This window comes from Perca fluviatilis, chromosome 12, assembly GCF_010015445.1.
Source record: "Perca fluviatilis chromosome 12, GENO_Pfluv_1.0, whole genome shotgun sequence".
NCBI classification, from domain to species: domain Eukaryota; kingdom Metazoa; phylum Chordata; class Actinopteri; order Perciformes; family Percidae; genus Perca; species Perca fluviatilis.
Genome location: NC_053123.1, coordinates 20,136,699 through 20,160,438, shown reverse-complemented (window position 1 = coordinate 20,160,438; position 23,740 = coordinate 20,136,699). Strand labels below are relative to the sequence as shown.

The 23,740-nt window shown below is 39.8% G+C and overlaps 3 protein-coding genes across 6 annotated transcripts in view; all 3 read right to left on the bottom strand.

Annotated features, from left to right (window-relative positions):
- The window catches only part of myo16 (myosin XVI), a 111,736-nt gene extending 105,152 nt beyond the window's left edge, over positions 1-6,584 (bottom strand). The window contains exon 1 of one of the 2 annotated variants that reach the window (XM_039817789.1): positions 6,570-6,584. The gene's annotated coding sequence lies outside the window, so the exon portion shown is untranslated. Of the gene's footprint in view, positions 1-5,450; positions 5,616-6,569 lie in introns of those variants that run through there. The other variant, XM_039817787.1, reaches the window with a different exon arrangement.
- A 4,804-nt stretch (positions 6,585-11,388) lies between these two features.
- Positions 11,389-15,356, bottom strand: tnfsf13b (TNF superfamily member 13b). Its single transcript, XM_039819092.1, has 6 exons — positions 14,700-15,356; positions 14,485-14,596; positions 13,179-13,235; positions 12,735-12,859; positions 12,279-12,429; positions 11,389-12,100 (listed from the first exon to the last, which is right to left on the bottom strand). Exons 1-6 carry the CDS (start codon positions 14,922-14,924, stop codon positions 11,988-11,990), a joined length of 783 nt encoding a protein of 260 aa, XP_039675026.1. The 5' UTR covers positions 14,925-15,356; the 3' UTR covers positions 11,389-11,987.
- Positions 15,357-17,939: 2,583 nt separating this feature from the next.
- Positions 17,940-23,135, bottom strand: abhd13 (abhydrolase domain containing 13). 3 transcript variants are annotated; one of them, XM_039818622.1, is made up of 2 exons: positions 22,905-23,135; positions 17,940-19,810 (listed from the first exon to the last, which is right to left on the bottom strand). In XM_039818622.1, exon 2 carries the CDS (start codon positions 19,774-19,776, stop codon positions 18,721-18,723), a length of 1,056 nt encoding a protein of 351 aa, XP_039674556.1. In that variant the 5' UTR covers positions 19,777-19,810; positions 22,905-23,135; the 3' UTR covers positions 17,940-18,720. The 3 variants fall into 3 exon arrangements, with proteins under 3 accessions (XP_039674556.1, XP_039674557.1, XP_039674558.1); XM_039818623.1 differs by having other exon boundaries at positions 22,930-23,135; XM_039818624.1 differs by lacking the exon at positions 22,905-23,135 and adding an exon at positions 22,437-22,886.
- Between the last annotated feature and the right edge of the window lie 605 nt (positions 23,136-23,740).

The window sequence follows — 23,740 nt, the reverse complement described above, 5'->3', positions numbered from 1 at the left end:
AGCAGAGAATACAACGAAAATGAGACTGACAGTCCTCTATCGCCCCTTCCTTCATACCTTCCCTTCCTCTATTACCCTTCACATTGATTCTTCTCTCTTTTCCATCACTATGTTCCATCGTCAATCCAGCAATGCTGTATGTTAGTCTTCTTCACACACACACTCTACTTCTTGGCTCAGTCTTTCATCAACACATCCTCCAACTCTCTCAATGCCTTTGTTTTTGACAATGGTTGGTTTGACACGGATCCATAGGAGATTAGCATGATAGCAGGTGGTGGTGTATCATAGCATAGTAAGAGAGGAGGCTTCATGCCCCATTAAATATTGACCTAATTGGATTAGGGTTGAATCTGAGAGATGACATGTTTGAAATCAAGCACACAAACATCACAGCCAGACCTTATCTTTCATCTCAGCATAAACTCCCCCCACGGCTTCTTGGATAGATCAAAGCAGTGTTTTTTTTAAAAAGGGAATGCTTAACCAGTCCTGTTCAAATCATTTGCATGGCTCTGCAGCTGGGCTCATACTCAGCTCTCTAATATTCACTCTCTAGTATAGGCAGCAGAACCTGGTAGGTGCTTGTGTGCAAGGGAGGGTCCATGTGCGCATGTGCATTTATGTGTGTGTGTGTGTGTGTGTGTGTGTGTGTGTGTGTTAGAAGCTTGATAGTGATGGGAGCAGTAAAGCAGTTACATTTCATGCACTTGCCCTCATACACCTTCCAGGGAGGGGAGAGAACCAGCTGCTTCATGAGCTACTCTCTTCCCTCGCACTTCTGTCTGAGAAAGACCTTTACTATCTTCCCATCACCATCCTTGCCATGTCACACAATCAAATCATTTCAGCTCCCACTCCTATGCACAAAATTACATGCATTGCATTTAAGTACCTGTACCTATGAGGTGCCTTTTCTCTCCGTTTGCTCTACCTCAATTTCACATGAAATACAGCTCTCACATTCCTATTCAGGGTACAAATAGGTAAGAAGCCATACATGTTCGCATGCACATACACACACACACACACACACACACACACACACACACACACACAAATGTAGCAGAAGCAAGTCCCTGCAAGTCCAGACACTGACCCTGACTTAGATGTTCCTTATTGACATGGTGTCCAATAATAGCCCTGGAAGGGGAACAAAGTCTGCAAGGACTCCAGTCACATGCCAGCGGCAGCAAGCCCACAGTAATATGCGGAAGTCTTCTATAGAAAGATGAGGTCACATGGGGGACAGCCTTCACCTCCTCTGACAAATACTACCAACCAACATATAGGGCTTGGTCAACCAGTGCACCTGTTTAGTATTAAACATAATAGACATTCTTTTATCAGATGGGGGAAAATCTCAGACCAATTTAATCTTAGCCTGCTGGACGTGTTCCACGCCCAAATAACACGTTGCTGCTGCTGCTGCTGCCAGCAGTGCTTCCTACCACCTGTCATTAGCTGCCGTTTGAGCCTGCCAACTGCCCAGTCCCATGGGCCTCCCTTACTGTATAAGAATAGTCTGGGATTTCATCTTCATCTCAGGATCATTTTTTAACTCATGCGGTCACCTGAGATATAAAAACTACTTGTTATTTATTGTAAAAAATACATTTGCTTAAATTTAATTAAGTAATTTAAAATGACCAACTATTTTCTACATAGTTTCTTAAAATAAGGAATTCCACCAGTTTTGCATGTGTAATCCTGTGGAGTACGACTGCATATAGGAAAAAAACTTTTTTGGCTCCAGAAGTAGAAGAGATGAAAAAGTGATGTCAGTAACTAGTCTTCAGGCTAGCGACGCTACATTACCTGCTACTAGCAAACACACCCGAATATCTGACTGAAATGTTGGTAGTCGAGTTGCAATGTGGTTTGGGTAATATAGGCGCCAGGTTTTGCTGCATGGATTTTGATTCTTTTTTTAAGCTGTCCATTGTGACTCCAACAATGTTAGAGAAGTGTAATGCTTATTATGCTTATTACTGTATATATAATCAGTGCACAATGCTTTATTTATGAGGCTTTTTGATAATATAGACTAAACAATCCTTTTTTTTTTTTTAACTATGGGATCAATCATCATTAAAGTTGATGCATTAGATATTGCACATTTCCAGTCATATATCATCAAACTTTTATTTCAGACTCAAGGTCCAAATCTCCCACAACAATACATAAATACATATCGATAAAACACATGCATACACACCTACCTATGTGACAGACATCTGTCTCAGGTCATAGTTTGCCAATTATAAATAGCACATATTGGTGTGGATTACAATTTTCACTAGTCAGATTTGAGGGTGAAACTAATCTATGGCTTCCCCAGATGAACTGTAACCCCCTTAATCCCATCACCCACCCACCCCCCCTCATCTTTCTGCCCAGTCAGCTGTCTGCCTTCTGAGGTCAGGCACATGAAATGCATCTATCTACTCAGAGTATGCATGTGCTTTTTTCTGTCCATCAGAGGCGCTGCAAAAGAAATCCAGGAAGCGTGGTAACCAGCCAGTCCCATCTAAGAAGGCTTTTGACCAACAGGCCCAGAGTTAGAGGTGTTGTGTTCACCAGATTTCCTTGACTGATCAGACAGGTAACAGGTGGTGGCTGTCATTTCTAGTTTTTCCTCTCTGAATTTCATGCAACTGTGACTTTTACGACCATGCCACGCTTCCTTACAGAACTCTGTGCGAATAAGTAGGCATATTCCCCTTAATAATGCATAAAAGGTGTCATTTAAATCTTGCCAAAGCCATGGGCCTCAGCATTAGCAACACCGGTGGGCTGCTTTACATGAGTAAAACAGTAGGGGGGGGGGGGAAGCTTTGACAGCAGCAGATCCATAAAAAAAGCTTTCTTGCAGTGACAAGTCTTTGCACAGCTATCCTATTCTCCCCATTCTTCTCCTCCTTTTGCTCTTCATCATCATCATCATCATCCTCTTTAGCTCATAAATCAACCCATAATTATCAGGGAGGGTGGTGACTAAGTCTTAAGACCATGTGGCTCAACAGCTGACCACAGCACAGGGGACTGGGCTGCGGTCTGACGCAGACCGACAGACTACAGCTTCATGACTTTAGCCTCTCGCTGGCTACACCCAGTGCAGCTCACTTTGCCATGTTCCAAATAAGAGACATATGAAAGAAGAACGACAAGACAGAAGGCAACTGCCTGAAAATGGCTTCTTTTTTTTTAAAGAGAGAGCGATACTTCAATGCAACGCTGCCATACACAGAGGCCCACAATCTGGCTGAGAAGGAGGACAGATGGGTGTAGCGCACACACGCACACACAAACACACACACACAACACACACACACACACACACACACACACACACACACACACACCTTGTTGAAAGGGGGGCTATGACTGAAATGGCTGGTCCTCCTCCTTGTACATCAGTTTACCATGATTGATTTTTTAAAACAGTGTTAAACAGTTACAACTTTGCATCATATCTTCCCAAGGGCCTAACACCAACAACTTTAACACACTCTCTCTCTCTCTCTCTCAGACACAAAGAGCACTCAGCCATCTGAATGAGGCCATCTGTGAGCTCCTGTGAAACAATAGCAGAGTTTTGTGGGGTGACACAGGCAGAGTTATGTTCTTGTCTGTTACTCAGCAACGTTCTGTCACACCAAGCAGAAAAAGCTTTACAGACGGTTCTCCTCACTGCCCGTTACAATTCTTCTGTATGCCTCTTTTACTTTTTCTGTCTCACTCTCTCTTACCACTGACACACATCACACAACCGCCACGGCATATGGGTGAAAGCCGCCCAAGGTCCTCTGAATCTGGGACGATTCCCAACTGACATCCTGTATACCAAAGGCTTTTTGGAGGAGTGTGTGTTTCTGTGTGCAGTGATCAAGCCAACAAACCTGTTTTCCTTTTTCTGTGCTGCCAGCCGGCACACATGCAACATCTCAGGGCAAACAACAGCACGGGCTGGGACGATTCGACGTAGTCGACGTAATTCGATTACGTAAATGCGTCGACACAAATAATTTGCGTCGACGTGTAGAAATCGAAAAATAACATGGCTGCCTCCAGCAACAGCGCAAGTATGGATTCCTCGCAAGTTCAACAACACGTTGAGAAAAAGGCTCGCACACGGTCTTCTAAAGTGTTGGAGTATTTTACTCTTAATGCCAACAACAACATGGTAGTCTGTAGACTTTGTAAAATGCATCACTGAGTCAGCATAACAGCAGCAAAACACCGTAAGTTCTGTTCACTTTTTGTCCCTTTCCCTCCCAAGTAGAGTTTAGATTCTCTGCCCGAGCCCGAACTTGATCCACGGGCCGGGTCGGGGCGATATTTCCCACCAGCGTCCTCGGGCCGGGCCGGACCCTTGATCAAGAATTTGTGTTTTTTTTAATCATTACTTTATTAGCCTAATTGGGTGGGGAGAAAGTTATGCCTCTGTAGCTCTCGGTATATGTGCTGCACTGACAAAACTGTTTGGTAAACTGTGCTAAAATCGTGTCTCCTCCATCTGTAGCACTGTCTTCGATAATTGCGCAACCCGGCCAGATTATTTCAGATATTTAGTACAAGTACTTTATAACGTCAGTTATAGCGGCCCACGTATAAAAAAATTGGCAGGTTTAAATCGGGCTCTGGCTCATAATTCCAGTTAATGTGGCTCTTAAAATTTTTTAAGTGTTTTTTTTTTTTTTTTTTTTTTTTTTTTTTTTTTTTTATATTTTTTTTTTTTTTTTTTATATATTTTTTTTTTATTTAAAATAAAATATTTTTTTTTTTTTTTTTTTTTTTTTTATTTTTTTTTTATAATTTTTTTTTTTTTTTTTTTTTTTTTTTTTTTTTTAAAATTTTTTTTTTTTTTTTTTTTTTATTTTTTATTTTTTTTAAAAAAAAAAAAATTAAAAAAATTTTTTTTTTTAAAAAAAAAAATTTTTTTTTTTTTTTTTTTTTTTTTTTTTTTTTTTTTTTAATTTTTTTTAATTTAATTAAAATTTTTTTTTTTTTTTTTTTATTTTATAATAATTTTTTTTTTTTTTATTTTATTATTATATTTTTTTTGTCGACTAATAGAAAAAATAATCGCTAGATTAATCGTTTTAAAAAATAATTGTTTGGGACAGCCCTTCAAAAAAGAGAATTGAAACAAAAAGGCCAGTCTACAGACAGACGGTGGCCATTTAAGAAGAGGTCTTTACTTTGGAAAACATATAAAGCAGAATGGATGCAGACAGAGGCAGATATTTTACTCTTTGTGAGATGTTTGTTCGGTTACAAAAACACATTCATGCAAAGAATAAAGCATTAAAAATCATAATGAGAACAAAATGCCAATGCCAATGCCTTTTGTGCCATCAGGCCTTCTGTGAATGGTAAACAGAGAAACTCAAACACTTTCACGCACAGCTAAACAACACTCAAACAGGAGACAAGTGGCACCATACCTCACTGTAACATTTCCACCGCAGTTCTTGATGCTTTCTTTTCAGCTAAGAAATAACATCCAGGGACAATCTGGTCTCAACTGCAAAGATCTGAAACACTCAAAATCAACTCCCATCTCTCGCTACATCTACACCCATAGGCTAAAATCCTTCACTGACATCCCACCAGAGAAAAGGGTAGGAGAGGGAGAGAGGGGAGTGTGCCAGTTTGGGTGAATGAGGGGGGAGTAGTTGAAAGGGAGAGAGAGCATGAGTCAGTGAGAGGCGGAGAGAGACACTTAGGAGTTTGTCAGTGAGTGAGCATGTGTGTTTGGGAGAGAGAAAACGAGAGAGTGAGACTGGAGTTTAAAACTCTAATTACAACTGCTTATCACAAGTCCATGAGCAGCTGGTGGGAATGAGTGACACAGGACTTAATACACATTACACTCTGTTGCGCCTGCAGCCTACCGTGTGTACTTGCTGTGTGTTATTGTTAGGGGGAGGAGAACCAAACACTCAAACAATGGGCTAAAAGTGAAACCATATAGTGAAAACAGGAGGACATAAGAGGAGCAGATCTAGATGTGCCAAGCAAAAGGACATTATACATGCCTTCTCATTCCCTTAACTCCAAGGATGGAAAGTGTGCAACAATATTTTACTCAAGAAAAAGTCAAATTACTTGTGTAAAAATGTACTCAGACGTAAGTAAAAAGTAGGTCAGTAATGGTATTTGTTACAACTATATGAAAGTGCATACATTAACATGCCAATGTATGCACTATTGAAACATTTCCCTTATGTCCAAACAGCAATACATGTCCCATGTGCAGCCTGTGCATACAACTCAGTTATCAATATAAGCTACAACTTCCTTCAGTGCAGCCTATCAAGAATTAACCAGAAAACATGACAACTCTGACAATCACACAAACATTACCAAATAAAAGAGCTATGGGCACACACAGAGATAGAAGTCAGTAAACACGAGCAAAAAGACAGCATACAGAATAGTTGTAAGTAAACGTTCTCCGCTTCTGGAGAGTGTTAGCTACATCCATAAATTAGTTTGTTGTTGTATACAACAACAAACTAATTTATGTATTTATTTATTTATTTAACGTTACCGTTACTCACCTGTCTTAAGCACATAATTGTCGATGCTTGAGCACCGTTAAGTCCCCCTCAATCTGCTTTAGGTTCAACTTCTTTATGTTCTTCGTTTAATCTCCATCCCTAATAACCAGTCCACTCAGCATCTCTGTCCCACTGCACTCCTGAAATTCAAAATGTTTGACAGCAGAAAGGTCTTTCACACACCTCACTGAAGGTAAAATGTTCTAAGTAAAGTTATATTTAGAAACCACACTATTTCCGCTAGACCCAGCATAGGCTACACTGGGTGTGTTTGATTTGGGCCATGTGGCATGCTGGCCAGCAGGTGGTGCATCGGTGATTAAATGAAGGTAGATATGAAAATACTAAAAATGAGGATATGGCATTACTTTATTGTTTTCATAATGGAAACATATTCATATTACAATATAATTATAATGTCATAATGGTTGCTTTTGGTGCACAGGTTTTAATTTTTCGCCACGCTAGCTTATGGGGGGATATGGCAATGTTGGTTGGTCAGTCGGTCCACTACTTTGGTCCAGACTGAAATATATTATTGCCAGGAAATGTAATTAATGCCATTCCCATCAACCTCAGCTGCACTTTGTGTTTAGTGCTACTTAGCAGATGTTAGCATTCTTAAATGCTAATCTAATATGGTAAACTTGGTAAACATTATACCTGCTAATTTGCATCAGCATGTTAGCAGTGTCATTGTGAGCATGTAGCATCGTTAGCATGCTGCACCGCTGTGCCAAAGTAATATGTTTCCAAAACCAGATTTCCTCACTTCCAATTTTTTTTCACTGAAATATTGGAAATTAACAACATACCAACATATAATTCATCATGTGTTGTTAACATTATCAAAAAACAAGTGAGGAAAAGATACTACATACCTAAAATTACTTTCATCTGTCTTTTAATAGTAACAGTAGCAAATGAGATAGCAACTGAGAGGACATTGATATTTGCACAGTCCCATAGCCCCTAGATTTGTGTGTGTGTGTGTGTGTGTGTTTGTGTGTGTGTGTGTGTGTGTGTGTGGGGGGTGTTGCTGGCTCTCTGTGTCATCATACATCCATGCTCTGTGTGCCTCTGCCAAAGCTCCATCTTGGAGCAATAAAGCAAAGTGTGGGAGTCAGGAGATGGAGAGAGGAAGGGGGGCAGAGTTGTGGCAAACCAAAATCCTTCCCTCCTCTCATCCATTTGATGTTTTCCCTCTCCTCTGTAATAGGCTGATGTCCTTGAGCAAAAATACCAAGAAACTAAAACTAACCAAGATGAGCTCGAACAGAGACAACTTTTAAATCTTCTCTAACTTCTTTGCACACGTGCAGATTGCAAGCCTGGCGTTTCATCGCGGTTTGATTCCAGGCAGAGGCAGAACCGTATGAATTATAGATCATCTTATATGCCATGCAGATCCTAGTCAGGGGAGAAGAACACGTTCTAGAGCTAACACTGTTAAAAACAAATAAACCTCTCATTCTGCCGGTCAGTCACATTTTTCCAATCAAAAACAATTAGTGTCTTCTGAAGCTGAAACGATAAAAAATCTACAGCATGGCTGGCACAGAACATGGTGTTTAGACTTTAGAGTAACGGATGGCACAATCCAGTTTGTTGATAAACCAAATCCGCACTTAAACGGGAAATCCACGCAATGCTGCTGCCAGTTCAGCTGGAGGGCTCTGGATCAGCCTGATTACTTTGGTCGGACTGCAGCAGATCAAAGTAATCCCCAAATACTAGAGAAGTCCGTACACGAGACAACCATGTAGCACACTGAAGCACAGTGAGATGATGTGAGTGCTGTTCATTTTGTCAGTATTTGGGGGCAGGTGAAAATGCACGTGTGCATATGAATGTGTGTGTGTCTATGTGCATGTGCAAATCAATGTCTACTTGCAAAAGCTGCAGTGTGTGTTTGTAGTTATTTGCTGCTGAGAGTATGCTGGGTTTAATAATCAGGATTCAGGGATCACCTTTAGCCCCCGTCATCAGTCAGACCTGTCCTAAAGCTTCCAAACAGGGAGAGAGGGAGGGAATGAAAAGGACAGATGGGGACACAGAGACGCTAAGGTCAATGTTTAACACAAGTGATGCAGCCTGAAAAATGGGAGAATGAAGGAGAAAGACTCTAAGGGACTGGGACTAATGAGTCCACTAAATTTTACCCCTATCTCATACAAGCAAGCAAAATATTCTGTACTCTTGAGAAATTTACATAAAACAAAATTCTAAATATGAGCTTATCCTGCTTACTGTACATGTGGATACATAGTTTTTGCAGTGAAGACTGTGCCTGTGCCAACATAAAAAAAGTGTTTGGTATGTTGTTTTTCCTGCCTTTTTTTTTTTTTTTTTTTTTTAAAGATTGGTCTGATTCTTAAAAGCAGACTTTACACTGTTTTTTTTTTGTATTAGCGTGACAATATTTCAACACTTAAGACTCCAGTTAGCTCCAGCTAAAAATAGATTTAATAATGTGTTAAATATTCTAATGCTGAATGCTGTAATGGTGGTCACTAATTGGTGTTACTTATGCGCTAAGACACAAAACGTAATCATTGTAAAAAATTATGTCTTAGTCCGTTTTAACACTGATATAAATCTGCTTTTTTTTAATAATACGACTGCACTCTCAACATGTGTGTGAGTGTGTGAACTATACACAGTGCCAGCATGTGTACACAGCAGGTCTCATTTCCTGATTCTCCGGTCAGATGCTGGTTTTCCTTTTGAGAGGCGAGCCCACAATGACATCAGCTTCCGCCAACACACCAGCCGTCACCATGGCACCACACAAAGACATTTCTGGCCCAGAGGGAGGGGGAGTATCATGCTTGACATGTTTATACGAGAGGTCTGTGCTCCCCTCTTCTCTTATAGCCTCCTCCCCCTCCTTCTTATTTTTCTTGAGTGTTTGTACAGCCGCCTGCTCTGTTTACCAGATCATCAAAAAGCTTCTCTGACTTCCACGGCTGTAGTACCCTGGGTCTGGCCTGTCCTGCTCTCTCTATCTGTTTTAGCCTCACAGCCTCTCTCTTCTCCTCCGCTTGCTCTTCCACTAATGGACGCTGCTACCCATTAAGTCCATTTCAAATCTTTCTTTCTCAGCCTTCTATTTTAGACTTTTTTCATCCCTCCCCTTCTTTTGGTCTCTCTTCTTGTCGAATTGGAGCCATGACTCCCAAGGGCAGACTGCCTAGTGAAGAAGTGACCACCCACTGGGCTTTGTCTAACTCTTTGCCCCAACGAACAGAAGGCCTGTGTGTATGTGTGTGTCTGTGTTACACAGAGAGGGAGAACACCAATGCAAAAATGTGTAAATAGCAATCTCTTCAAAATGAACATGTTGGAAAATATCCGTCTGAAAAAAATATCTCAAGATGCTGACCTATCTTGAGCAATATAGAGAGGAATGTTCGCTCTCTTCCACTGAGTAAAATACCATATTTTTAAAAGGTAAAGTTAATTTGAATAGGCTACTTTTACGGTTTATCTTCAACGTATTTAGGCCTGAAACAAAATTAAAACTAATTTTCTATAATGCCACCATTTTTACATTTTAAAGAGTCTATGACTAAATTATGGATCCTTCACTAATCTTTTTTTTTTTTTATCTGAAAAAGAGCATTAGCAGAGAATCAGTCAATTTCAAAAATCACACTAGAAAAATACTGGGGTAGGGGAGGATGTCCATCCCTAAGGCATTCTGCCACAACAACCTACGGGGCACCAATCCATCCATTGCATAATTACCAGAAAACTAAATTTTATATTTTGCTCCAAATCTCCTAGTTGAATCACCACAGTGTATTTGTGTGTCTGAGTTACAATGGGGTTAGTCTCGCATTGCCAGACCTTCCTCCACAATGCTGCGGAGGGGGGTCTGGCTACTCCACACAGCATTCTGGGATGGGAGAAAAACGTGCTCTGGTTTATTGGCATTTCTTTAAACCAATCTTCTTGCCCCGGGTGCAGATAGCATCCAGAAATATAGTTCAATGAAACTATATTTCAAATCAGTAATTTGTGTTTATGTGAAGTAGAGGTGGGTGATATGCTTGAGATAAATATCAGTGTTGATATCTTTTCATTATCTATAATCATGCAAAATCATGTAATATGCTTGAGATAAATATCACAGTGTTGATATCTTTTCATTATCTATAATCATATAAAATCATGTAAAATAATCAAACTGATTTTAAATGCAGTCAACTGTGTTCCACTATTATGCAAATTAGGCAAAACTGTTCTGTGTAAAACAAAACAGATCATTATTTTGCAAATCATTTTTTTATAAGAATTTGCTGTGAATCATTTGTGCAGCAGAAATTAATAAAAGAATAACATGATGTGACTATGACAATATGATTCCACTCTATTAAAAAATAGCACTAAATTATTGCCAAGTACTGTATAATCTACTTTGAATATTATGTATGTTTATTCTGACACCACATTATATGTAATTTCCATGTATACAAATAATTCAAACAATGTTTGGTTGTGAAAATGTGTATAAAGTCATGGTAATCCATTGTTCAAAAAGTGTCTGAATCCTGCACTAGATGTAACTCCTTCTCCCTCTAGCTCTTAACATGAAGAATTTCACTATTTCCTCCAGGCTGCTCAGGCATTACAAATGAATGTGCAGACATCTTCTGCCTGTACAGTTTTCCCTCAATCTAAAAATAGGCACTTTTACCTGAGTTCCACTGTTCCTGCTCAACCTTAGCTCCTTTTGTCTCTCTGCTGCCTGGCAGGATATTCTGCCACTCTTTTCTACTTGTGGCCAACAAAGGGACAACAACCTCCACACAGATTCCTTGTGCAAGAACTGTCACTTTATTGAATCTGATTTTCTAATCAGTTAGACATATATAGGTAAACTTAGGTAAATCAGGTTATGGTATTCAGATGAATTATGTTCAAATATCTAAAATAACAAAGCAGTAGAGAACAATTTCAGTAATGTTGCTGCTATAGTAGGAAAGATTATTGATCAAAACATAAGAATTACACACAAGTAAGACATCTCTTTAAAGTCAGACAAAGTCAAGTCTCACATGTTACATCTTGCCATGTGTTGGTGATTATTTGAGGGAAAAAAAGGACTTTATTATATTATTACAATTTTTGTCATGATGTTTTGTAGAAATGAAAATAATACAGCTGTAGCTAGGTGGATGTATTTTTACAAGTAAAGACATCAACTCATAGTCCCCCGCATTTCCCATCAGGCTGAACAAGCTAGGAGTCAAACAGCCTGTCATTCAGGCGGTACTGAAATGTCTGCTTCCTGTATTCTTCTCACCTCATAGGTCAGGCGAGGACACCAGAACTGTGCCATTCTTGCTCCCATTATGGCACCTCTTTCCCACCACAACAGCGTCCCTGGGTCCGAAATGAGGTGACACGTTTTTAAGCCAGTTTCACAGCACCCATAAAGGTGGCATCTCCATATAGGGACACGTTGGCTGTGGAACGAGGGATCAGTAGCTCCAAGTGGTCCCCGACCTCCAGCTTCACAATACCTGAGGGATGCAAATGTAATGTTGTTTTCACCCATACCCTACTATTGGCACACATATGGAGCCAATCCACACACACACATGCTTGAGAACTTGACTGAAAAACACTGACTGACCTTCAATAACAGCTGTTGCAAAATAGGGGGAACGTAGCTTGACATAAACAATAACTCAGACTCACCTCCTGTGTAGCAGGTGTTGTAAGGGTGAACGGGGTTCATATTCTGGATGCAGCGGAACAAGACCACATACTGAGGCTCGTCTCCCACCACATTCCTCTTCCTCCGGATCACCACGTGACCCATTGCAAAGGTGCTGTCCATGTAGTAGACCTGAGCACATCAGAAATACCGGGTTATGGTGGTATGGTATGACGCATGGGTGTTAACATGTATAAACAGTCAGGTGGGTGAAATATTATTTGCTACTTTGTTTATTGTGCAGGCATCATTTGCATTGTCTCTGTCTGTATCGGACCTTTCTTCAAGGTGCTGTCAACCAACTGCATGCTTAGATCAAGCACGCCCTTTTTTCTGCAATGCATGTAGACTTAATCCCCCTACTATGTCAAATCTGGCAAACAGACTAGCAGCACCTCCCTGTGGAAAAACTATGAAATGACAACAAACAGACCTACCTGACTGTACACAAAGTAGAAGCCCTCCTCTCTGACTAACATGCTGTCTCCGTCTTCCTCCAGGGCAGAGCCTCTCCTCAGCCCAGCCTGCCAGGGGATACCTGTGTGCGGCTCCGCGTTATATTCTGATCAAAGAAATAAGAATATATCAGAAAACATGTCAAAGCACTTAAAGCTAAACGTGTATCCCGACAGTCAACCTGTTTCGAATCAGTTAACAGAGTCTGATTGGGGTATCAGTTTATATGTTTATACATATTCTAGTGTGTTTTATGTACATCCTAGTGTGAAATATATTACTGTTAGTAATAATGGGTACATTTAATGTAAACTTCCAAAAGTCTAAAAATAATATGAAATGGTAAAAATAAAATAAAAACTATTTCAATTTCAATTCTATTACAAATCACCAAACTATCATAGCCCAGGTCAGGCATACGGTACCTTTCTGGAAGGTTTTCCTGCTATTGTTTGCCAGCAACTGCAGGCAAGGCTGAGAAACTATGACAAAACATAAGAGAAATTTAGACATGTTAAAACTGGTCAGCAGGTTCCTTACAATCCTAACGTCTGTCTTTTTCCATTGACAAAGTCAGCACTTAGCAACAACAGCATACTAAATATTGGTGTCCTCACCCCAGGGATTTTTAAATAGCTTGAGCTGATGGTAAGCACATTAACACCAAACCGACCCAAAGTTACAAGTACTTTTTTAGTTCTTGTGACAATTTTTAAGGAACTTAAATGTTCCTTCAGTCCATTGTTATCTGTGTTTCCACCATGGTCTAAAGACCCGTGAAGATTAGGCAAATTAGTCTGCTGACATGAAAAAGCAACACGATGGAACAAGGGCTGCTGGTGGTTGCAGGGGTAAACACACTCTGCAGCCTGCAGTTCAGTGTGCTTGCACGTTTCATCTAAAAACCAATAATAAATTAAAAAAAATAACAACAACATAGATTGTGTTTCACTGTGCTTTAGAACGTAAAAGCTGTGAAACAATCAGAAAATATCATTTTATTTCTATCATTCACAGCACCGCCACGCTCCCTCGCTCGCCCGCCCGAGACACACGTCTACTGCCTGCAGTTCAGTTTGGCTGCTCGAGCGAATCTCTCTTTCTCTGGTCTTTTTTAAAATGAGTCGGGAAGCCGACAGAAATGCCTAACTTTACTTTTAACGTTATCAGTCAAAGAGAAATGTTGTTCCTTCGTTTAAATGGTCATATATCGACACTAGAGTACTTCCTTGTTTTATGAATCAAGCAGTAGGCAGTTGAAGCAGATGCGCTGTTTGACCAATAACCGACGCTCATCCCTGCAAACCCCACACCAAAGGTTCCTATACTTTCACAAAGTACTATTTACTTTTACTATTTTACTGTACTTTTTGAGCTTCACACTTGGCTATTTGTTTGTAAGAGGACAATGTTTTTTGGGAAGTTTTTCCTTTTCTAAATCACGGATCTAAGGGTAGATTCAGGTAGGTAGGTGTGTACACATTGTTATTGTTATTGTAACATAGAGTATGATCATATAAAATCATAATAAGGAATGGATTGACCTTTAACACTAGAAATAAAATTGGTCACACTCTGAATATATTGCGTAGTCTTTTTGCAAGTGAACCAATGGATTTGTAAAACACCACCAATCTTGCACTCTATGCAAATTAACTAAAGGAACTAATATCCACATCTTAGACATTAGCAGTGAACTCTCAGACTCAGGTGCAGCCTACCGTGTATTACCTATTTTCTCTGATCCAGGGACCAATCTTCTCCTCCTTATCAGGGTGAAAGTTTGTTGAGACGCAGGTTGGTGCAGGGACTCTTGGCTGCTTCTCCAACTGATATTCTCAGTCTAAAAAAAACACACAAAGTTTGTAGAAAAACAATACATGCTGGTAAAATGCTGTCTTTACAATCCTGTGCAGTTGCGGATGTCCTGACTCATTGTCTCTCACCTGGCCTGCATGCTTGGCCTCTCGCCCCTCTTCTCTCCTGCGACAAACCTCTGATTTGAGCCCCTCTACCTCAGCTCTGAGGGCCACCAGTTGGTACAGGGACAAAGCTGAAAGAGAAGAGGAGGTGACAGCAGCTAGCGTCAGCAGGAAAACTGGCCAGGACAGCCTCCCTTCACCTGTCTTTTTTCCAGTCCCAGGCTCCACACAATCCATCGCGGGGCCCATACAATCTCCAGAAAGCTCACACTGGCAGCATCACAAGTATTAGGCTTGAACTACGCTGCCTCTCTTCTGACAGACTGGGGTTAGCAATGGTTGATGTTTGCTTCTGTCATCAATGTTGTCTATAAAGCCTCTAGCGTTACCTTAATGTCTGTCTAAAAGCTCCACTGACTTCCCTAACTCTCGCTTTGTCCTTCAGTAGACGGTTCCAGTCGAGTCTGAGTGACTACGCAGATTAAATACTGTACAAAAAAGGGCAAAACAGCTTCCCCTCTACGGTTACACTCAGCTAACCACACTCAGCTTCCTGCCTGACCAGAAGCCTTGACAAATCTCTCTCCCCTTTCTCTTCATCTTGCTCCCTCAAAATGATAGAACACATCTCATCTTATCCACATTCTAAGAAATAACCCATGTGATCGTTGCAGAGTGAAAACAGGAAGGACAGGTTGGCAGTTAGATAAGTGACAGTCAGGTCCGGAAATGGGGGGGGGGGAGAGAGAAATAAACCTTAAAAATTACACATTAGAATTTGACAGCTAGAGGAGCCAATACGTACTGAAAGAAGGAAGTACAAAAATGACTTCCACTTTGAACATAACATTGGAAAACAAACAAAGTGCGATTCCCAGAATAAAAAAAGTGAAGTGATTCCAGGTTACATAAATGAATTTGGAAGTTACATTAAAAAGGCTTCTTTACAACAACAAATATAACAAGACAAGCAATTGAATGTATCAATTTATTGCATGTTACAGTACAGAAAATAGAAAGTGAAAATGTGTGCTTAGAAAAGAATTTGTCTACATTGTTTTGATATAGAAAAAAAACATTAAGTCAATGGAAAATCCCTCAAACTGACTGCTAGATAAAGTTGAATCATTCAGATGTCTGACCGTTCAGATATCCCATTAATGTTTCTTCACTGTGGAGTCAGTGTAAGTCATGGTAGATGTACACAAATAATGTCAACACTGTGCAGGTCCATTACAGAAATTTGCCAAGACTCAACGTGATCACATGCCAGCTTCCAAAAGCAAATTCAAAATTATGCCAACACTTCCAACAGCATTAATTCCACTCTATTAACAATTATATGAACATATAAAAATATGTTCCATGGTGCATTTGCAACAATTTTCTTTATAAAAAAAGAAGAGACATTCAGTTTGATTCCATTTCTTTTCATCAACAGTAACAATACATTTGGATAGGATATAAACCCAATATTGTAGTTATTAATTTTGCTTCAAGCAAGCCACCAAAACAATAAGTCAAATGAAGTTCCCACATCTTTACTTGAATGAAGATATGGCGCAATGCAAACTAACAGCAGTGTGTGTGCGGAACTAAATGAGTGTATATTCACATGGTGGAATTCTGATCGACAATATGCTCTACCAACATATGAGATAAATCTAACTCAGTTTATGGGTTTGAAATAATACAAAAATGTCTGACACTGTTGTGTGTCACTGGTGGCAAAAAGTCGCACAAAAAAAGTTGAAAAGACCATCTATACACTATTTCTTGTAAAGCACACTTGTTAATTTAAGACCATAATTTACATTCATAGTAGCCTTTAAGTTGATTTCAAGGTTTCAAGTTGACATTGACAAACAAATTTGGTCTTTTGATGTTTGTTAGATTTTGTTTAGCATACTGTTAACAAACATATGGCTAAGGAGGTCTGTATTCAAATGGCTTTAGTACCGCCGCAGTGCAGCACGCTGAATTTGGAAAGCAAGAGCAGATAACAGCGTTTTAACAATCAGACTCAGCTCCACCTCTTGGAAGACATGCAGGAAAGGTTAATTAGCTCAATAAAAGCCCTCCAATTGAGTAAAGCCATTTTGCCACATGAGAACCTAGAATCATCAAAATAACAATTATGATGCTGATAATATAAAACAAATAATCACGTTAGATTAAAAAAGCTCACACTTAATTATTATAGGTTTGGATTTTTTTCAAGACTGCCTGGATAGTCACATGCCCACGTTTGTATGCGGACAGTAATTGGTTGCTTACTATTGTGATTAGAGTATAAGAGATGGGGGACATACATATCTAGTCCTCTTACTACAAGGCTTCAGTCAGTTAGACAAAATAAGTGTTAAACTGTTTCCTTATTGATCTGGGTGGAGGAAAACACCCACTTCATCTATCTTATTCCGACTGCTGAAGCATTATCTTCCGCTCAACTCTTCATACATTTTTGCATAAAACGAGGCTGCGTGTTTTGATCCCCATCTCTTCTTGGATTATTTTGGATTTACGTTAGAAACGTTCTTTCAGGATCAGTATGGAAAGGACTACAGCGACTAATAACCTTCCAGTGTACATATGGGCATGTGTTATAGTGTTGTACTAAGATAGACTTAAAGAAATCTGCACCCACCTTTTAATAAACCATACACAAAGCAAACACTCCTTACCAAACTACAGGAGCCAAAGTTGCTAAATAACAACTACAGCACATTTAAGAGTAACGAATATCCTAGGGCTGTGCAATTAACTGATTTTTAATCGTGATTACGATTCCTGCTCCTAACGATCCCAAAAACAGAGTAATCGAGAAAAACGATTTTTTTTTGCACATTACGTTTTGAAAGTCAACTCTTACGTTTGTCCTGTGTTCTGAATGGAGAAAAAAAATAAGGCTCAAACAGGAAAAGTATTAGAGGGAAATTTCACAGTTCAAGGTGTTTTCACTGTTGTTTTTTTATTTCAATAATTACGTCTTTCCAAAAGTCAATGAGTAATCGTGTAAAATAATCGTGATTTCAATATTGACCAAAATAATCGAGCAGCCCTAGATCAGCCTGTGTGCTGTGTTTTAACAGGACATTTTGACAGGGAGAATATCTTCTAGCTTAACCAAATCGCTCTGAAACAGAAGTAGTTAAACAGGAAATAAGTTCTCAAGTTATTTTTGATAGGCTGAAGTAACAAATATATCACACTTCTCTTACTGACCACTTCATCTCAGCACTCAACACTTTTTATGGCTGAATATAATTATTCGACAAGTGTTTAATGCTATGTGCCAGACACAATTTTTAAGGGTATATATAAATATTAAAATCATGTCATGTCATGCTGCTGCAAGGACTCACCATGTTCCTCACCAAAAAGGGAGAGGAAAAAAACACATCCTTGTTCTCCTCAAAGTATTGCTCAGAAGAGGTTAGCATACATAACTCAACACTTGGGTAAATCTGAACAAAAGAAAGTGCAATGATATGTATTAGCAAAGATATATACAGTATAGGCCTAGATATTATCAGTGTCTCATTTTCTATATCAGAAGAAGTTTAATTTGAATTCCAGTAGTAATCAGTTTTCACTGTAATATTGTAGGTCCTCATATGGTCAGTATGTGATGAGCAATTGTTTCAGTGATTTAAATTAATTTCTGTAGACCCAATGACCCATTACAGTAAATATTTTGTGATTGCAGCGTGGGCATGTATGATCTTGGCTTCAGTCATTTAAGGTCATAAATACATGCATTCATAGCTCTAAAACAAAAGAAGGGCATTGTTACTCGCTCTTCAAACCATGAAATAGTCAAATCATTTGAACAAATGTTACATTTACAGAAAGGTAGAAAGAGTTAAATAAAATAGAAACCCAGAGAAAAACATTTTTATATATATATATTTTTTTTACATTCTTTCTAAAAAAAAAAAAAAAAAAAAAAATCAATTAAGTCCATCCAATCAGTTTCCCATGACAGCCTTCACTTCCTCCAGCCCACAACCTGTAGTCAACAATCAGTCCATGACTTTTTATTTCAGATAATGGTGACACTAGATGAGGGCTGGGCACTCTCCTCATGGGCGTGGCTCTTCAGCAGGTCTTTTATAAACTGCTCCAAAGCCGCAAAGTAGCCTTGACACTGCCATGTGTCATTGTGTGTGCCCTCTGGAAAGATAGCCAGGCGTTTAGTCCGCGCAGGAGACAGCTCATACAGTTGTTTCATCATGACAGGTGGGATGAGCTGGTCCGACAGACCAGACACAAACAGCGAGGGCATGCGGCACAGCGCCACCTGTCGATAGGACAGGAACTGATTCCTATAGCACCACAAAGGCAGCAGGCGCATTGGCAAGAAGGAGAAGAGTGTCGCTGCCATGTGGGGGATGCTGAGGAAGGTGTTTTCAACAATAATGGCTGCTACACGGTGAGGGTTGACTGATGCTAAGCGCACAGCCACAGCACCCCCCAGTGAGCGGCCAAATAGTACCACCTTTGTCTTGTCCAGATCAGGACGGGTCATGACATAGTCCAGCGTGGCTTCTGCATCCAGGTACAGCCCATCCTCACTGGGCTCACCCTCACTTTTTCCATAGCCACGGTAGTCCACCAGCACCACGTTGGTTTTTAGATTGACCAGCATGAGCAGGGCGTTTGGCACCCTGTGACCAATATTACCTGCATTACCATGGAAATATAGGATTGTAGGTGGAGCAGAGGAAGTGGGGCTGCTTTGATTGCTAGGGGTGACTCCAGGAGGTGTGTCGCCTCCTGTGTAGCGAAGCAGGATGAGGTTAAGCTTTACACCGTCCTTGGTGCGAATGTTCACATTTTCATGAGGGATTCCTGTTGGCATGGGAACATAAAGGCGAGAGGAGGAGGGCTGGTCAGGGAAGTAGAGGAGCACATCCTGAAATTTGTAGAGGATGCCTGCCACAGAGGCTAGGATAAGAGCTAGGAGGAAGAATCCGCCATACAGGTGGAAGGTGAGGATGAGAGCCAAAAGGGAGACTCGGCATGCACCCCAAGACCAGGAGGCCAGAGTCAGGGTACAACGCTCCACTGCCCCCCACAACCTCCAGGGCTTCTCCATGGCTACACAAGAGCTGAGTCACAGGACACACACTCTGAGAACCAAAGAAAAAGTACAGGGGAGAGAAGGGAAAGTGGTTGAATATAAATGTTCATTAAGGAAAATATTTAGAAAAACATCTTTAGTTATATATTGCATATTTAATCTAACAATGAATGCAAAAACCCAGTGTACAATGATGTCGATAAGAGGAAAAACTCATATTTTAGAATCTGTAACTTAATTTGTATACATGTACTTTTATTTTTAATGCGACGTCACGATACGACATCATGATACTTATGTCACGATACATTATTGCGATTTTAAACATATTGCGATATTCTGCGAAATATTGCAATTTATTATCTTTTTTTCCCCAACATTAAATTTTTCCCAATTTCATATGATTTCCATAAAAGGAAACTTTGTCAACATCTGTTTTATCTAAAAAGATAATTTCTCTGTTTGTTCATCTTACTTCACTTTTATTGCTGCAAAATATATCGCGATACTATGCTGTATCGAATCCCTCCCCTACTGAGTAACAGTCTGCACTATTTCAGTAGACTATAAACATCCTGTTTAAAGAGTCACTGGTATTAGGCCAATTAAATTTTAAATTACAGATAGAAATAGATGTATATGGAAAGGTAAATGCTAAAAAGTACTCAATTTTTATTTCACTTGAATTATTTCAAGCTTATGTAACAATTCTGAGTGTAGGCTAGGGTTGGGCATCGAGAACCGATTCCTAATCGTAATCATTTCAAAAATTACGATTCCATCGGAATCGTCTCTTTATTGGAATCGTTTTGAATCGTTCGGAGGATTTGGTTTCAAATCTGATCATGGGTTCCAAATTTAACATGCGCAAGTTTTGGTTTCCGAAGCGGCCAGGCACTTGTTGTGTTGCAGCCATGGAGCACAGTAAGCGGTGCTCTAGCGTGGCTTTATTTTACATTGAAAAAGCCCCGTCAAACTGCAACCCACCATTGAATCAAAATAAAACTTTCCTCTTATTTGTGAAATAAGCATGTGACCCGTTTCAACTCCACCACTCAAAGAATTGGAATCGAGAATCGATAAGAACCGGGAATCTAAAGGAAGAATCAGAATTGGAATCAGAATCGTTAACATCCAAACGATGCCCAACCCTAGTGTAGGCTTATCTCTGGTGTCACCAATAAAATTAATGAAAATATACTTTATTGAATCACCTCTATTCGGGAAAATGTTATACATATCAAACCAAACTATAGAGGAAATGATAACTGACATTTAAAATGTTAGGTTAGTGTTGAAAATAGAGACAATAAAAGCATGAAAGGAGGCACTATGTAAAAACATTTTATACTGAGGTAAAACATGATCCCTCCAAAGCAGAGGGCCTTACACAATGGCCATAAAAAAACTTGGAAGATTTGATCCTTAGCAGCCATGAATTGATTAACACCCTAATAACCAATAAGTCCCCTTGTGCTAATTATGTTGCTCAAACCATTCAGCTACTGGGAACAGCACCTTCTATTTAAATTTCCATCCTGTATTCAGGGCAAAACGCCACAAAATACTGACTATGTGCCTAGCACAACTGCAAATGCAAGCAGTCCCAAACATGGAAGTGGTGGTACACCTGTTTAGGTGTATCAGGTGTGTTCAGCCTATTCAAGGGCTGCTGGGCACCAACTCTTGATGAACTGAAAACCCCAACTTTACCTAATCAGGTGTGAGCAGAGTAGAAATGAAGAAACTGTGCATAACCCTGCAATACCAAGCATCCACCTTTTAGTAAATTATAGTGTTATAAACATATAATTTAAACATGTAAATATCTATCAAATATACACTGTATATACTCATATCCAACTACCTTAGCTATATAAGCAACCTGTTATATTAATAACCATTTATTCCAGCACCATTTGCACTTTTGTGTTGGACTATTGTCTTGCTGTTTATAATCCTCATAAAGCTGTTTGTTTACGTTTGTATGAAAGCATGTGTATGCATATGTAGTTATGTATTTATATGCACTTTTATGTACAAACTTATATCAGTAAATAGTAGTCAATTGTTTAAATGTTTACATCATTAAGCTTATTTTTAGCCTTATGTGTATATATTTTTGAGAGCAACAAAAAGCTGCAGTCAAATTCCTTGTATGTGTTCTCACTAACTTGGCCATTAAAGGAAACTGATGTAACTAGCAAGTATATGCAGTGGTGCAGCTCTGCAGGACCAGGAATGAGCACCACCGAGAATACGTTAAATCAGGGATCTTCAACAGGTGGTCCGGGACCCCTAGGGGTTTCCTCAGAGTCAATGCAGGGGGGCCTCCAAATTATTGGTAATTTTGTTTGTTTTTTTTAAATTAAAAAGTCTTAACGTGAATCAAACATATTATTAGCAAATATAACTCCCCAGTGGTGATAGGCTTACTGGCCCATAAGTAAGGTAGTCCCTAAGGCCATCCACAGATACAGTTAATCCCAAGGATTCACTGTGCCATATGTATGTTTAACAATTAAACATATCAAATCATGCCGACAACTACTATTTTAATAGTTTAGGATTCTATGCAAAAAAGGTATGCACAAAAGCTTTAGGCCGCCCTACACGTTACTGTAGGCCCAGTTTAATATGCAACTTCATTTTATAAAATATGTAGTCGTGGGTACCTGCTCTGTCTCTCTTTCAGTTAAGGGGTCCTTGGCTTAAAAACGTTGAAGACCGTTGCGTTAAATGAACGTTAATGTTGCTGGGTACAAACTGAGGATACATTTATAAATATTACAAGACTGAAACATGTCTTGACCCCACCCACAAGGAAGAGATGGTGACAGCTCCTGCCAGCCTGGTGTAAAGCACAGTTAGCTGCGAGCTCTGACAGTTAAGACACTTAGCATTGCAATCCATTTCTGAACTGTCGAAACAAGCGGTTATCGAGACGGCGATTTGCCAAGCTCTGAAGTGACTGACCATAAAACCAAACTAGACCCTATACAAATTAGCTAGCTTAGCTGCGACTTATCTCCGTAACAAGCATGCTATATATCAAGCTATGCTTTGCTCCGATAGCTGCTAGTGCTATCAGTCTTCTAATTTAGCCACCTCTTCAAAGGTTAGCAAGGTAGCCACATACTCACCCTTCTCTCATTTTTAGCGCCTCACCTGCATGAATATTTCACAAAACAGGAACACATATACGGCACAGTCACGCAGCTTTGTAGCAGCTAAGTAAATTAGAGTGAAAGTTAACTGGTGAGAACGCAAAGTGAATTACTGTCAGCAAGAACCGGCGAGGATAACTACACAGCTGGTTAGCATTAGCATTACTAGCGTAGCCTTCACGACTTCCGCGTTGGGCTTTTCTTCTTCTTCTGCTTTGAGGTGTAACAGCAGCTGGCATCCTTGGTGTCGTATTACTGCCATCCTCTGGAATTACATTATACAGTGCCAGATCTTCCCCAATCAGTCATGTTCTTCTTTGGAAGCTGATTAAACATTCTCTGACTTGTCCACCACTTCAATACTCCAGTATGCTTTTGGATCCTAACTATGTTGACAAAGACCAGTTTGATGCTTCCCTGAGTGTGCTGTTCAGATTACTGTGTCCTATAATATTCTTATGTAGTCTTATGACCTCCTTTTTTCTATTTCATAATAGAAATATGTATATTTTATTATTCTCTAATATTATTAATATATCTCTTCTTTTCACTGTTATTTTTTTATTACACACACACACACACACACACACACACACACACACACACACACACACACGTATGCATTGGAGAGATGTCAGAGCAAGGGGGCTGTCCATGAATGGGAGCACCGAGCAGTTGGGTGGTTGGTGCCTTGCTCAAGGGCACCTCAGCAGTCCCCAGGAGGTGAACTGCTACTTTTCCAGCTAGTGGTCCACAGTCCGTACCTGGTCCATGCAGGAACTTGAACCGGTCACCCTCAGGTTTCCAAGAAC

Excerpts from the sequence above, each read along its gene's own strand:
- tnfsf13b (XM_039819092.1), bottom strand. The coding sequence starts at position 14,924 with ATGGGCCCCGCGATGGATTGTGTGGAGCCTGGGACTGGAAAAAAGACA. Across the intron at positions 12,860-13,178 it reads CAGGAAAACCTTCCAGAAAG|AATATAACGCGGAGCCGCAC; the intron begins GTACCGTATGCC and ends TTCTTTGATCAG. Across the intron at positions 12,430-12,734 it reads TCTACTTTGTGTACAGTCAG|GTCTACTACATGGACAGCAC; the intron begins GTAGGTCTGTTT and ends TGATGTGCTCAG.
- abhd13 (XM_039818622.1), bottom strand. The coding sequence starts at position 19,776 with ATGGAGAAGCCCTGGAGGTTGTGGGGGGCAGTGGAGCGTTGTACCCTG.